Source organism: Dromiciops gliroides, chromosome 2 (genome assembly GCF_019393635.1).
Source record: "Dromiciops gliroides isolate mDroGli1 chromosome 2, mDroGli1.pri, whole genome shotgun sequence".
NCBI lineage: Eukaryota > Metazoa > Chordata > Mammalia > Microbiotheria > Microbiotheriidae > Dromiciops > Dromiciops gliroides.
Window position 1 is genome coordinate 594,886,535 of NC_057862.1, and position 16,583 is coordinate 594,903,117.

General features: G+C 36.7%; 1 protein-coding gene across 1 annotated transcript in view; it reads right to left on the bottom strand.

Moving 5' to 3' along the window:
- Positions 1-16,583, bottom strand: part of C2H2orf73 (chromosome 2 C2orf73 homolog) — a 56,312-nt gene that overhangs the window by 37,027 nt on the left and 2,702 nt on the right. The window contains exon 3 of the mRNA XM_043987618.1: positions 6,546-6,765. Coding sequence (XP_043843553.1) covers positions 6,546-6,765 — 220 coding nt within the window. The remainder of the gene's footprint in view (positions 1-6,545; positions 6,766-16,583) is intronic.

Below are 16,583 nucleotides of genomic sequence, written 5' to 3' on the forward strand. Positions count from 1 at the left end.
TACTTTGTAACTCAGTCCTTTCTGTTAATCTGAACTCTAATGGTAAATCTGTTCAACACATTACTTTGATGTCTGAAGCTATTCATTTACCTTTCCTACACAGAGCTAAAGAAAATTTAGAACAATGCCAACAAAAATATTTAAACGTGGATTTTGGAAGGTGTTATAGTTCTACTTGGATTAAAATCAGTTCTATTTCAATGGTATAGACCTTGACTTAACAATACTAATTTAAAACAAAACCAAACAAAAAGATATTTTTCTAATACTTATCTCAAGAGAAACTGCAAGAAACATATAAAATAACCTGAAAGTTGCCTTTTAAAATGTCTGACAATTGATATTTTAAGTGTACTTGAGAGCTTTTATGTGAAAAGAACAGTTCCACATTCACATACAATTATCTATTTGTTTTATGACCAAACTGATTGATTTCATCAGCATAAGCAGAAAAATTTGCCATTTAACCTCTAAGTCATATAAATTACAAGTAGCCCTAACTTGTTTTTCTCTTTTCTCTTTGGGAATTTGAAAGTGAGAGAGGGGGAAAGACATAGTTATTCCTAGCTATGCCTTGATTAAGTGGTTCACAGAAATTTGTGTTTGGCCCTATGTCATTTAACACTTTTATGAATGATTTGTATAAAGGTGGTATGTCATCCAATGCTGGAATACCCTGGAACAAGCACTACCACTGCCCCAGTGGATGCCATACTTATCATACTTACAGATGACAGAAAATTATTAAGGATGGTTAATATATTATATGTAGTCATAACTCAAAAAGATCTTGATGAGTGAGAACATTAGGCAGAATCAAATCCCTTTCAACTCTAAATATATGATCCTATGAAATAAGATAAAATTTAAGAGGGGTAAATATGAAGTCTTATAGAGGTTAAAAAAATCAACTTGATTACAAGTTGGCATGGCTAGTAGACAATGGTTTGTCTGAAATAACTGGAGATTTTAATGAACAACAAGCTCTTAATGAATCAATAAAGGTAGTTAGATGGCTCACTGGATAGTTACTAGAAGTAGAATCAGTAAGATGAATTCAAATCTAGCCTGAGAAACTTACTAGCTGTGTGACCCTGTGCTTGTTTCTGCATCTGATAAAATGAAGATAATAATAATAGCGACTACCTAGATTGTTTTAAAAAAATAAAATGAGATATTTGTAAAATGTTTTACAAACCTTTAAGCACTATATAAATACTAGCTACTATGCAAAGAAGGCTTATGAAATCTCAGAATGCATTAAAGAGAGGCATATAGGTTAATTACTAGGTGGGATAATAGTCCCACTGTCCTGTCCTGGTCAGACCACATCTACAATGTTATTTTCAGCTCTGGTTACCTTTTAGGAAGGTCATAGATAAGCTGTAGTTGTCAAGAGAAGGGTAAACATTACAGTAAAGAGATCATGACAAAGGAAGCTTGGTTAAAGGAGTTGGGGAGGTCTAGTCTGGATAAAAGAAGACTTGGGGATGGATAACCCTAATAGTTTAAGTATTTGAGGGACTGTTTCATTTCAACATGGGAAGAGCAATTAGACTTGTTCTGCTTATTTTCTTAGGGAAGAACTAGAAACAATGGATAGAAATTATAACAGGGCAAATTTAAGCTTAATATAGGAAAAAAACCCCAAACCTTCCAAAAGTGAAATGGGCTGCTTGCAGCAGCAAGGGGTTTTCCTTTACAAAGTTTTTTGGTAGATGATATGGCAGCTTTTATTACTTAGTGAAATACTGCACTCAGCCTCTGGAGTCCCTGTCAGTTCTGAGATTCTGTGACTTCTACTTTAAATATGACTGTGGACAATAGCTATGAGATAACTGACATTTACATAAAACTTCAAAGTTGCAACGGAGTCTGCATGCATGATGTTAAGCCTCCTAATGGCCTTGTGACACAGATATTAGAGTTAGTATTATTTCTATTTTGTAGGTGAAGAAACAGGCTCAGAGAGAGTAAGTGATACGGTTATTCATTTCAGTGATTCATATTCTAACTCATACATACCTGGATTTCCTGGGATATTCTCATTCATATCCTCCCATAAGTTCTCTAGAAGAGGTCTACTCAACTGGGGGCTTCCTTGAATCCTATTTCATACTGCCTGGATACCAATGGAATGTTCTTTGCTCTGGTTATCTTTTTTCCTGGTTATGCTACTTTGATGGCATCTTTCATAACATTTCTCCAGTGAAATTCCTTATTTATAATGTATAGTAGCCTATATATACATTTCTCCATTGTCCTTCTAATGATCCTCAAGTTTAATTCCTCAGAGACTACAGATTTATATGACTCTAAGCAACCCATCTCTGGAAGACTACTGGTGTTAAAAAAAAAAGATGTGCTTTTTTTCTTTTCTTTTTAAAGAAGCTTAGGGTCATTAAAAATCACCATTCAATATCACAAAGGCAACCTAACCTGCTTTTTATCCTGTCAAATTCTGTGTGTTGCTCATTGTCCATTGGCAATGTCTAGGATAAATAACTACACACATAATAATAGATGAGCTCTATAGGTTGTTCATCCAACCACATGTTCGATTCTACACAACAAGCATTTGCCATTGACTTTTAAAAAAATCTGTAGACAGTTAGGCAAGACTTTAAAATGATTCTGGATTTCAATGAGGAGGCTGTACAAAGTTCCAGGGGCTTGATGCAATCAGTACAATATGATTTACAACTAAGAGCATCTGAAGGAACTCACAATCCTCACAGAATCCCTCTTCAACTTAGAACTTTTTCCATTTTTCTCATTGGAACACCTCTAGTAAGTATGTCTACCTATTTTATGTTTTGCTTCAAATTAATGAGGATCACATCAAACAATCATTATCACCATTATTATATCTTTCAAGCAATCTTATATAATTTTGACATATTCCTGGGAGACAACTTGTTAGAGAAAAACCTTTAAGGTTGCATTTTTCTATTGCAAATCAAAGACTTTTTTTATAGTCAGCAAACAATAAGCACAGTGGGATCTTGTATAGTCTACATTTTTCAATCAACTGTGAGATGCTAAAAGTGTGTTCTACTGTGGAATATTACTTTTAAAAGCTTACCTTTTACCATTATTAAGGATGTATTTTATATGTGGTGATTATTTTCTTAAAAATTTTATATGGATGGGAAAAAAAAGGATCAATTCATACTGATACTTGGTAACCTTTTTTGGGGGGAGGGGGTAACAATTAGATCAAATATTTTTTTCAGTCTTTGCTATAATCCCCCTCGTTCAGGCACCCTGAAAAATCTATCTCTTGATACCCTCAAGATTATGTCAGTTCTAGCATGAACTTCCTCCATACATGCCTGATCTAGTCCAGCTGTTTTTCTTCAGTGCCATTTTTACTAACTCAAGAAATATAAGCAGAACTATAATGTTAGAGCCCAAATGTGGGGGCTCCATTTTCCCTGATGGTAAAAAGAGTTGGTCATTTAAAAATTTACAGATCTTTTCCATTTTTCAGTTTTTTGTTAACTTTCCATTTTTATCCTTAAACGTTTTGGGGGAGGCTTTATTTTAGTTGGGTCTTTTCACTTTTTTTTTCATTCCACTACTTTTATTTTATTTAGTGATAGTGTCTAAAACCTTATTTGTAAAGGGCTTAGCATATTTATGTCATATAGTAGGTACTTAATAAATCCTTTCTTCTTTCCTTTACTTCCTCTTCCCTTTCCTTTTCTTCCTTCCATTCCTTCCTATCATCCATCTCTGTAAGATTTTACTAATGAAATGACATTCTAGGCTGCTGTTGTGTTTGATCCATTTAGCAAGGAGACCAAGTGTTTGTTGACTAATGTGGTTTTTAATACTCTTTTGGTCTCTTTTTTTTTTTTTGGCGGGGCAATGGGGGTTAAGTGACTTGCCCAGGGTCACACAGCTAGTAAGTGTCAAGTGTCTGAGGCTAGATTTGAACTCAGGTGCTCCTGAATCCAGGGCCAATGCTTTATCCACTGTGCCACCTAGCTGCCCCCTGGTCTCTTCTTTATAGCATTTGACATTCATTTCTCTGATCAAAACTGTTATAATAGATGTTAATATCTATATTAAAAGACCTCCAAAATAGTTTAAATCACCTATTAAAAAACCATGGAGAAGGAGATTGGCTGGTCATATAGGGAGAAAGGATAACAGATTGATGGATAGCCTCAATTAGCTGAATCTGTACCTACACAAAGTTTTAAAAAATAAATAATAATGACATTTGCACATCACCTTAAAGTCTGGAAAATACTTCACATATATTTTATTTGGGTCTCATAACTTCCCTGTGAGGTGGTTATTATGTATATTATTGGCACCATTTTATAGATGAGGAAACTAAAGCTTGGACTGTAAGTCAGAGACAGGACTTGAACTCAGGTTTTCCTGATTACAAGGCTAGCACTAGATATATTATACCAAACTGTTCTCACATTTACATGTAGAACCTGAATCTCCCACCTGAACTCCAGTCTTTTTATTATTTTAATTTTTTTCCTTTTTATTATTAACTTGGGAAGCAGCAATAAACACAAACATTTCCATGTACAAAGAAGAGAAAAAGAGAACAGCAATAGGAAATTGTGAATCTCTACTTCATATAGCTTGGGTGTTTTCTTTCCTTCTTTCTATTTCTTTTTCCTTCTTTTTTTTTCCCAGCATACTTCAAATTTAACATAGTAGTTTCTACACTGTCCTCCTTGTCTTCATTCCCTTCTAAACTTTCTTTTCCTCTTGTTGTAAAAAAATGACTCATTTAAAAATAATGTTCTTTTCTCACTCTTTTTTAATTATCCATTACCCTCTCCAAAAATCCTCCCTCCCTGGTAATAAATAAATTAGTAATGAAAAACAAATCCATATTTTGGACATGTCTAAGAGGATATGTCTCATTGGGCAGTCTAGTTCATCTCCTCTCTACCAAAAGGTGGGAAACATGATTCAGTTTTCTGGAGTCGATTGCTTATTCTATTGTCCATAACTCTTAAGACTTTCACAGTTGTTTTCTTTATTGTTGTAGTTCACCCATTTCCCAAATAATAGACATATGCTCTATTTCCAGTTCTTTGATATAACAAAAAGTAGAGCTGTAAATACTTTTATACTTATATGTCCTTTCCTTCTTTTCTTTCTTTCTTTTTTTCTTCCTTTTTTTTTGCAGGGCAATGAGGGTTAAGTGACTTGCCCAGGGTCACACAGCTAGTAAGTGTCAAGTGTCTGAGGCTGGATTTGAACTCTGGTGCTCCAGAATCCAGAGCCGGTGCCTTATCCACTGCGCCACCTAGCTGCCCCCCTCCTTTCCCTCTTAAAAAAAACAATTTATTTTGGGGGTACAAGCCAAGTTGAGGATTTCTTGGCAAACATACTAGATTTTCAAGGTATCTGAAGGAAGGGAAAATAGCAAAGACACTGAACTCACTCAATGAACAACTATGTCAGGAAACAGTAGGAGAATAGGAAAAATTATTCCCAGCAACAGAATTGTAAATGGAAAAGATACTGGAGGCACCTCTTAGTTTGAACTTTCAAATTAACTGGCTTGAGGCCTTCTTGGAGGCAGTAAAATAAGTGAAATTCAGGGAATGTTGTTAATTCCAATACTGGGGTCCTATGGGACCCCACTGAGTCTCATTAGCTGGAATGTATTAGAGAACTATTGGGTTTAGGTATGGCAAAAGATTGGTTATGAGTGGATTAGATCTGTGAGAGGTTGTGGTGTTCAAAGCCTGCAAAGTGGTAGTTTGAATATACTTCAATTTTATCTCTTTCAGTTCTTTGGTCATTGGCAAAGCCATCCTTGTGTGTGATTGACTCCATTATAGTTCAATGAAATACAGTAAACCAGCACTGGGGAAGGACATGGTTTTCCTGGTTTGGTAGTGCCTTGAGCCAAGAACTGAACAGTAGCTGGCAGCAAAATGGAGAGAGTGCTAGGCCTAGAGTCAGGAAGACTTGATACTTCCTAGCAGTGTAATCACAGGCAAATCACTTAACCTCTGCCTCAGTTTCCTGGGGTAGTTGTAAAGATCAAGTGAGATAATATGTGTAACATGTTTAGCACAATGTCTGGTGCGTTGTAGGCACTTCATAAATTATTTTCTTCCTTCCTATAAATTCGCACTGGCCACACCCCCTTGCCCAATAAATTGAGAAGCTTTACTCACAAAAAGGGCAGAGCTGAGATACAGAGGTAGTAGTAGCTCTGTAAGAAGCACGGAGGACCTGGTCTCTTCCCCAAGTACCTCCAGTGTTGAGTGGAAGACTAGGGCACTCCAAGGTGCTCTGCCACCAGGGTATGTGTCCGGCATCATCAATAAAAGGTCAGGAAACTAGGCAGAATATCCCTGGTGGTCTAAATGACTATTTCTTGAATTACACAGCAATTCTATTAGGTATGATATGAACACAAATTATTCCCTTCAAGTTCAAAATGAAATTACCTTGAATTGCTTCTGAACCTAGGTCTATATCTATACATAATGTATATATAACATTATTTCCCTTTTTAAGGCAGTGATAATTAACATCAGACCTACCTGAATGTTTCTCATATCTGGGTGTTCTATGTAACACACTGGCTCATTAAAGAATCTTGCATTTGTTCTTATGAATTTGGCATACACCATATGCGGTCTCCTGGGACATGGATTTTCTGGCCGCTGCTCTGTTTTTTCAGCTTCTTTTTCACATTTGTTTTTTTCTTTTCTCTCTACTATATCTGGCAAATGAACATCTGATATTTTACAATTATCTTTTCTGGAAAAAAATTAATTGATTCCAATTAGTATTTCAATATTCATTGATAATCTGATAATCACATAAAATATTATACAAATTTCCTACAGGTTTCAGTCCCTTCATGTAGCATAGGCAGTGGTGACAAGGGAAAGTGTTGAGTCTGGTATTAGGAGAGACCCAAACCTAGCTCCTTCATCTTGCTACTACCAGTGTAACCCCTGGGGCAAGAAGCTTTAAGCTTCTAAAAAAAAAGGGAGATAAGAAGATCCAAAATGCTTATCTCACAGCACTTCTGGGAGCAAATGAAATAATGAATGCAAAGTACTTTACATACCTTAAAGCAGTATTTAAATGTTAGCTATTATCATGAAAATAATTCCAAGTCGACTAGGGTGTTAAAATGCATTTTTTTAAAAAATATTACTTAAAAACAAAACTAAAAGACCTAGGCTGGTAACAACTTCTCATTATAATTTTTCAAGACCTTATGCAGAATCCTATTTATAGAAAAGAATGATGATAAAATCATGCAGACTGAAGAATTTATATCTAGTGACTCAAAGTCTGATCAAATGGTCTGAAGTGTTATTTTCAATCCATTATCTCCAATGCTTACTAGCAGTAAGACCATGTTTATGTTTCTAGGCCTTAATATTTTTATAAATAAAATGGGAATAATAATTATCCTATGTCCCTCATAAAAATCTGTAAGGAAAATGCTTTGTAAATATTAAACTACTATATATAAATATAAGTTATATAAAGCTGTATGAGTTAATATTATCTTTACATATACCTTTTGATAACCCCAAATTTACTGAGAATTCCCACTCCCTATTCAATTCCAGACTTTTGATTATCTTATCGATCTCCCCTCCTCCCACCCCCCCCCCCCCAGCCCCCAACAAACTATCCTCTTCCCCAAGATTCCCCACCTTACTCCCAGGACTTTAGGTTATTATGTAAAAGAGTTCATTTACATTAAATAGTTTCTATTTAGAGTTAAGTAGCTTCTACACTTAACTCAAGAGCAGTCTCATTGTTCCCTTTGTTCTATTACCCCATCTAAACCCTGTCCTCAGTTTCCCATCTTTGAGTATTCCTAATATTCTTGCTTTGCTTTACTCTGCCTGGCTTAAATACCTTATTTCTCCTATATTGATTGTTTCATTAATTTTCAGGTTAACACTTTCTAGACAGTTAAATTTTCAAAGTTAATTTAAAGACCAAGGTCATATAAAAATTAAAGACAGGGGCAGCTAGGTGGCGCAGTGGATAGAGCACCAGCCCTGGAGTCAGGAGTACCTGAGTTCAAATCCGGACTCAGACACTTAACACTTACTAGCTATGTGACCCTGGGCAAGTCACTTAACCCCAATTACCTCACTTAAAAAAAAAAAATTAAAGACAAAGCCAACCAGGATTCTTTGATCTTTTCTGGAACAGGAACATCATACCCCAATAGAACTTATTATCTTTTAGTGCTTTTTAAAAGTTCACCTACCTATTAAGGTCTATATGTGACTTATACTCAGCAAATCAGTGAAAAGAAAGAACATGCCAAAATTAGGTTTAGAAATACAATACAAAATATTGTTTGAGATATAAAGTGCTCTGCAAACCTTAAATGCTAGCTATTTTTCTTCCCTGTTTTTAGGTAGTTGTTATAAACAAGACAATATAAAAAAAAAGTCAAATAATTGTAATGGGATGTGGGACCCTAAGAAACCTGGATACCCTAAACCCTAAGGAATCCCTGAACTTGGTCACAGAAGCCAAAGAATCCAGAAGTTAAAAATAGCTCTGCCTCCTACCTCAGGAATTCGGTGTAGCCAGAGCACAGAGACCCTAGAACATTCAGGGAAAGTTCTGTATATGGTGTAAACACTGACAAGCATACCAAGGTCTGCAAGGAACAAAGATGATAAGCAAGTTCCATAGTTTGAGCTATGGGCCCCTCATGAATCAACAGGATGAGTGCTACATATCTTACTGTTGGCCCATTATTCAAACTCTGGGCACCTCCCCAGTTGTTTTGCAATCTCTTTACTCAGCATAGTAAACAAATTCAAGATCAACTTTCATCATCACTTGGGGAGGCCGTCTCCAGCTTAACTCTGCCTTCCAACCACGTATTCCTTTCTCCTAATAAACCTATTTTACAAGATTTGCTGTGACCCTCAAATTTTTTGGGTGAGTTAGCCCTCCTGAACAAGGTCGGGGATCCTCGATGACGATGATGATGATGATGAGGACGACAACAACCAAGATAATGACAATAGTGGTGGTGGTGGTAGTAGTACTTCACTTATTCTCCTATCTGACATTGGCACTAGCAAGCTAGGTTCCCTGCAGGGCATCATATTTGTATTATAGGGTTTGTCCTTTGGGTGACTATGCCTAATAATCAGCCAGTGATCTATTAGTTGTTAGGAAAAAAAAAAACATTTATTCAAAATGGCATAGCAAGAACAGTAGTTATAAAGCATTTCTTCTCCAACCTGGTACATAATCTCCCACAAGTACAGGCACAGTCTGTGGAGGGGAAGACAGCATAAATATAAATAGAAAGATAGTAAGGAATACATGTAGGAAACATACATGACCAAGGAAACTCATAACTCTGGAACTTTAGAGCCTTGATGGCTTTTCTTTCTCTTGAGAGTCTTCCCAAAGGTAACTAGAAGGCATGGAATCAGTAATAAGTTGTTGCTCTCCTGTTAGGGTAGGCTTGTTTCTCACAGGGTGAGATACTGGTCTTAGTAGGCTGTGATGCTGCACTGCTGAGCTGAATGGTTGCTCAGCCACTTGGGCATGGCTTCTCTGGAGCTGGGGCAGATAGGTAATTCAGCTGATGGACAGGGCTGGGAAGATAAGTCAGCTGCTGAGCTATCACAAGGGCAGCTGTAGTCTCTACCACCTGTAGTCTCTAGTTCACATTGGTGTTTCTGTGTTCTTTTCAGCTAGAGTTCTACAATGCTGTCTTAGCAATGGCAGTGACCCTTAGCTGGGAATTAGTAGAAACCTCTCTAATTCCCTCAGGAACTAGGGTCTCCTATTTGTCACTTCTTTGTAGGGGGTGGGAGAGTAAGCTCTTTCTGGGTCAGAGAAGATTCCTTCAGTGAAGGCCTTCCTTTTCATTTATAATGATAAGCCATATTATTGTTGAGGGGCTTATAAGGGCTTAAGGGCAAAAGAATGGAAGTAGTCTTTGTCCAGGGACAAGTTCATTTTCTTTGCTGGCCTATTCATATGCCGTTGAGTTATTTAAGAAACACAGTGGATACAGTGAAGGGTCTGGGGTTAGGAAACCAATTCAAAACCAGTTTCAGACACTAGCTGTATGACCCTGGGCAAGTCACTTTACCCCATTTGCCTCAATTTCCTCATCTGTAAAATGAACTGGAGAAGGAAATAGCAAACCACCCCCATATCTTTGCCAAGAAAACCCCAAAATGGGTAATGAAGAGTGGGCCACAACTGAAAAAAATGACTAAATAACAACAGAATGCTTCCTTTACAAATGAAAGGGCTTTTTTATATTGCAATGTCTCTATTGGTGCCTCTTCAGCTCACATGGGCTACACTCTTATACAGTGATAGTCAAATTGTGAGAAGAGCTTTTAATATGCATATAAATATTATATAATGTACACACAAATATGAAAAGTCTAGAAAAAGGGTATCAGATAATTTTAAGTATAATTACTTTATAGAAATGATTGATGAACTTTATCTCACATAAAGACAATGTGAGCTCCTAAAGAGAATATGTTCTTGTGGGCAGATTGTTTCATTTTCATTCATATTTCACTTCACATTCATTCATTCGTGTTTGTCCTGTATCTTCAGCCCCTACCACAAATCCTAAAACATAATAGGGGCTTAACAAATAATTGTCGATTATTTCTCATTTACCATAATTAGTATTTAGTACTCATTAACTGTTTTATTTCTTTGGTAATTTTGTAAATAGACATTATTCAGAGGCAAATAATGGAAAAACTTGCCTTCAATTATCTTCCATGGATTAGTTGCTAGTATGCTGCATTTCATGTTAGTAAGGTCTAGGTTCAAATTCTGCTTCTAATACTCACTTGCTTTGTGACCAGGGGCAAGGCACTTAAACTTTCTGAGTCTCAGTTTTCCCATCCATATAATAAAGGAATTGGATAGATGGCCTCTAAAGTCTTTCTAGTTCTAAATCTATGATCCTACTTAATTTTCTGGATAATTTTACCCTTTTATTTACTAGGTCTCTCCAGCCTGGGACAGTACTCTAAGAGGTACTTCCATTTTTGATAACATTAACACTCTTCTTCATTCACTTTCTTGACATTAACTTCCCTAATTTATTAGCTTTTGCAGCCAGTAACCCAATCTGGAGCAAATAAAATTTCAGGTTCCTTTCTCACACTGTGATTCAGTTTATCAGAGAAAATGTTAAAAATTCAAATTATTTAAATAATTCATTTGTCCTGGAATAGGGTAAGTCAATAAAATGTTAAGTTTTAAAGAGGAATGAGAGCAGCCCCGACCAGGTAGACACTCAAGTGTCAAAACATGTCCTGTGCATTGGGCTGACAATACCAAAAACATTCCCAACTTTTAAACTGAAGTGAAGTCTTACCTCTTCATTTTCACTACATTTCCTCCAATCAAATCCATCACAGAATCAGAGAGTTGGAAGAGATGGCAGCAGCCATCTGGTCCAACCCATATACAAAAGGAATCCTTGGTATTACCTAACCAACAAGTGATTATTGAGACTGACTGAAGAGCACCAAAAGAAAGAGGACCCATCCCCCCTTCTCAGGGCAGACCTCCCTGTTTCTGGACAGACAGCTCCAATGGTGAAGAAGCTGTTACTCACATCAAGCCTCAACTGGTCCCTTTGCAAATCCCACGTGTTGCTTCCTGGTTCTCCTGTCTAGAGCCAAAAAGAACGTCTAAACCTTCCTCCACATGTCAACTCCTCAAACATTTAGACAGCAATCATGATGTTCAGAATGAGTCTTCTCTTTTCTAAGCTAAAGAGCCTTCAACTGGGCCTCATATGACGATTCCAAGTCCTTCACAGTTCTGACTGCAGTTCTCTGGACACTCTTCAGTTTATTATCAGTATCCTCAAACTGTGGTGCCCAGAACTAAACAGGGTACTCTGGATGAGGGTCTGAGGGCAGAGTATATAGCTGGGCTACTACCTCCCTATTCCTGGAAGTTACACAACTGAAAATCAAACAAGCTTTTAAAATTTGATACATCATACAACTGAATCATATCAAACTGGAAACCCCCTAAAGATACTACCACCACCCTCACCTTTTTTCAGAAAAACTAGTGTTGAATCTTGTATTAGATTTTTTTGTATTCAAGTATAAGATTTGACATTTATCCTAACTGAATTTTACCTTCTTAGATGCAGGCAGCCCAGTTCTCTAATCTATCAAGATCCTTTTGGATCCTGATTGTGTCCTCTCCACTATTTTTGTTAGTGCTACCTCCCCTAGCTTTGTGTTATCTGTACATCTGATAAATATGCCAATCTATGTCTTTATTCAAGACATTTGAGAAAAAAGTTAAATGGAACTAAGCATAGATCACCAGGGAACTTTCTGGAGACCTTCTGCCAAATTGTCAATGAACTATTAACAACCACTCTTTGAGATGGATAATCAAAGCAGTCCTGAATTCATTTAACTGTATTAGCATCCAGTCCATATCTCTCCATCATCTCTACAAAAACAAAGAATGATATACTTTATCAAAAGCTTTGGTGAAACCTAGGGAAACTATACCTGGTTCACCAACAGAGATAGGAAGGAAAATTGTGAAAATGTGTTGATTGGGTCCACTATAGGTTTATGTTACATAATCTCAAATGGACCCTCACTATAGGCAGGTATCCTTCACAAATACTGGTCCTAGAGTCCTGGTCAGGAAGATTGAGTTCAAATCATGCTTCAGATACTAACTCGCTGTGTGAAGCTGGGCCAGTTACTTAATCTTTTTTTTTTTTTTTGTGGTGCAATGAGGGTTAAGTGACATGCCCAAGGTCACAGAGCTGGTATGTGTCAAGTGTCTGAGGCTGGATTTGAACTCAGGTTGTAACGATTGGAATAACGCCACCTGCTGGATACTAACTGTAGAAGAGTTCTGCCCATGAAGCGAAGGTCTTTGAGGGCAAGACCAGGAGTCTTGTCTTTGGTATCAGGAAGTGACGCGGACTAGTGGGAGGAGGAAGGAAGAGACTGGCGCGGAGTCTCGGGGCTCTTTCCTTTGGACTCTGGTGGAGAGCGGAGCTAGAAATGTGCTCTCCCTTTAATAGCTAGGAATTTAGGCCTTTTTCTCTCTCTTTACCAAATTCTTATTCTCCTTAATAAATGCTTAAAAGTCTAACTCTTGCTAAAGCTTATAATTTATTGGCGACCACTCATTAGATATTTTAGACAGTTTAACTAGAATTTTAACCCTTAACAGATGGCTGACCACGAAGAGGAAAGCTAACCCTCAGTCTTCTTCTGATCTGCTGGTTGGGTAAGAAATTTCCCCTCCCTCTCCCTTTAACTGCTAAGTACTGGTGTACTGGCTGTGTTTTTCCTTTGAATTTTTTCGAATGGACCTTTTAAACTCCCTAATTATCCTATTTTTGATTTTGGTCTGTTTAACCAGACAAATGGGAGATAAGATCATGTTAATGCTTTGTTTTTGTGGATTTTCTATTTTTCTTTTTATTTTTGTTAAAAGAGCCAGCAACTTACTCACACAAGGAAATATCTCTCCCTCTCCCAACCATGCTTTTTCAGAGAAACCTGAAGAGATTCCCGCAGCTTTTCCCAGTTCTAACACTAATTGTTGCTCTAATTTTGCATGCCTGGAGGCAATGACCCACCCTCTAGAAGCTTTTAATCCCCTAGCACCTGGAGGCAAAGTGGGGGAAGAGGAATCCAGGCCTGAGTTCAAAATCAAGTCTGATTCAAATTGCTCTGGTCCCTCCCCTCCTCTCCAGACCCCACCCTCTACTCCTCCTATGGCCAAGCCCATTGCTTCCCCTGCCTGGGAAGTCCAGAGATCTGATGCGCATGCTCAACTTTTTCTACCTGCATTTGCAGCTTCAGGCTCAGCCCTTCCCCGGCCTGGCTGTGCTTTTGAGACAATCTTAGAAAACTCTTTAAATTCCAGATATGCTCGTTTTGTTCATAATTTTGCTAACCTGCTTTTGTCTTTAATTAGTAATCTTATAAAGCATTTGTATGGTGAAAAGACTGACAGACAATATAGAGGGGTTAAAGAAGAAAAACTTAAGCTGAATAAGAATGACAATCAACATAGTTCAAGACTCTGCCTCTTTTGCCATGGAAGGGTATATATTTTACAGAAATGTAGAAGTAAGCAGCAAGGTATTGATATGAGTATTGGGGATTTTAGATATTGGAATCAAAGGTGTTCTGAATTCACTCAGAGTATTAATATCAGTTCAGAGGTTACATAGGATTTCTATGCTATTACATATACATTTTGAAATTAATGGTATGGGTTTATTTTCATAGAGATTTTCATGCTTTTGAGATTGTGTTTTATATTTAGTTTTTAAAACAAGGAGAATATTTGTAAAAGCTTTTTATAGTCATGTGATCAAGTTTATATTTTATAATACTCTTATTAATATTAAGTTCACATTCATTTAGACTTCCTTAGTTTGAATTTCATTGTCTTTTATTGTTCCATGTGTATTTTCTTCTATTCATTTGTCTATCTAATTTTGAAACATTGCAAGATGGTTTTGATTTTATTATACAATGTTAATTCTAGGAGTATTGTGCTCCCATATTCTGAGTTATTTGTTTTTGTTATTTTTTCTCAACTGATTATTTGATCAAACTCTTTAAAGCATTTCCCTGGCAAATTGGTTGCCATGGCAAGTGTAAATTGATTCTAGAAGTATTATTTTTGATAAGCATATTCCAAAAAAAAAAAAAAAAGAGGGGAACATTTGTAAAAGTTTTCTTTTTAAAAAAAAAGTTTTCTTTGAGATTCTGTTGTGCTTTAACTTGTATTTAAATATGTTCTGATTTTTCACAAAAGTAATTGTATACTAAGTAAAAAAAAGGTATTATTTGAAATTGTTGCATAATTATATATTATATTCTGAGTCAAGGTGTATTCACATTTTTTGCAATCATTTATTATCCTCAATTTTTAAATCCATATGAGACTTGGATTATGGGAACTTATCATTTAAGACATTAATTGCCTTTATTCTGAGTTATCAGATGCCAGTTGGCCAAGATGCCATCCAATCACAAGAGGAATACATGCAAGAGCAGACACTGAACTGTCACATGAGGGGAGACATGCATGAAGTCAAGGTATGGCCAAGGGAACGGCTTTTGACAAATGTTGAGGTTGGATTCTCTTGGTTTAATATTTTATTTTATTTTTCCCCACAATATTGTACAGATGGCTGGAAGTATTGATCCCACCCATCTCACTTCTACACCTGGCTTCTATGCTCCCTCCTATATGCCTGATGCCATGGACATCTCAATCCCATGCATCTGATTAAGTCTGACTCAGTTTCTTCCAATATGTTCGGTGGCATGGACATATATTCCATCCACCTCTTTTAAGCCTGGCATACTGTATGGGCAGTACATACTGCTCAAGTGTGGGAATGCTCATATCCCATCATTTCTCTGTTCTTTTATGGTAACCCCCATAATTATCTCAGGTGTCATGATAAATACAGTGTTGAATTTGGCCTTGACATCTGTTACCAATTATATTAGATTTTTTAATTTCTCATAATGGCATGAGGATAATTAGGCAGATGATGCAAAAAGTGATGAAACAAAGATAAAAAATTATTTTTAATAATTAATATCGCAGCAATTGTCTTCTCAATTACCCTCCATAAGGGGGGGACTATAGTAATATTATAATTTTAAAGAATGTTTCAATTTTTGTTTTATTATATGTTTCATGTGTAACAACTAAGATTCTGAATTCCCTTAGACATGTTTTTGAGAACTTTCATTGTTTGATTTGATTATTGACAAAGCTATTTTAAAGTTGTGTTAAGCTCAATTTTGTAGGAAATTTCCTGGCTGATTACCAGTATCCACACATCAACCCCTGAAAAGACTTCCATTCCACGACTACACCTAGAGGACATCTAAGAAAAGACTTTCAGAGACTTTAAATGAACAGTTTTGATTTGTTGTTTTTGTTTTTGTTTTTTTTTTTTCTCTTTCTGTTATAATATACACCATCTGTAATATGTATTCTCTGCAGAGGCCCTCCCTTTGCAAGACTAATGTCAAAGCGTCAGTTCATGAGGACAAAAAAAATCGCCCCTCTGGACAAAACTTTCCTCTCTTCCTTTTCTATATTGTTGTTCACATATTATTAGTTATCAATAGTTATTATATTCTTTTTACTGTTCCGTCAAGGAAACATTTTGCTTCTTGAGGAACAACAGGGGGGACTGTAACGATTGGAATAACGCCACCTGCTGGATACTAACTGTAGAAGAGTTCTGCCCATGAAGCGAAGGTCTTTGAGGGCAAGACCAGGAGTCTTGTCTTTGGTATCAGGAAGTGACGCGGACTAGTGGGAGGAGGAAGGAAGAGACTGGCGCGGAGTCTCGGGGCTCTTTCCTTTGGACTCTGGTGGAGAGCGGAGCTAGAAATGTGCTCTCCCTTTAATAGCTAGGAATTTAGGCCTTTTTCTCTCTCTTTACCAAATTCTTATTCTCCTTAATAAATGCTTAAAAGTCTAACTCTTGCTAAAGCTTATAATTTATTGGCGACCACTCATTAGATATTTTAGACAGT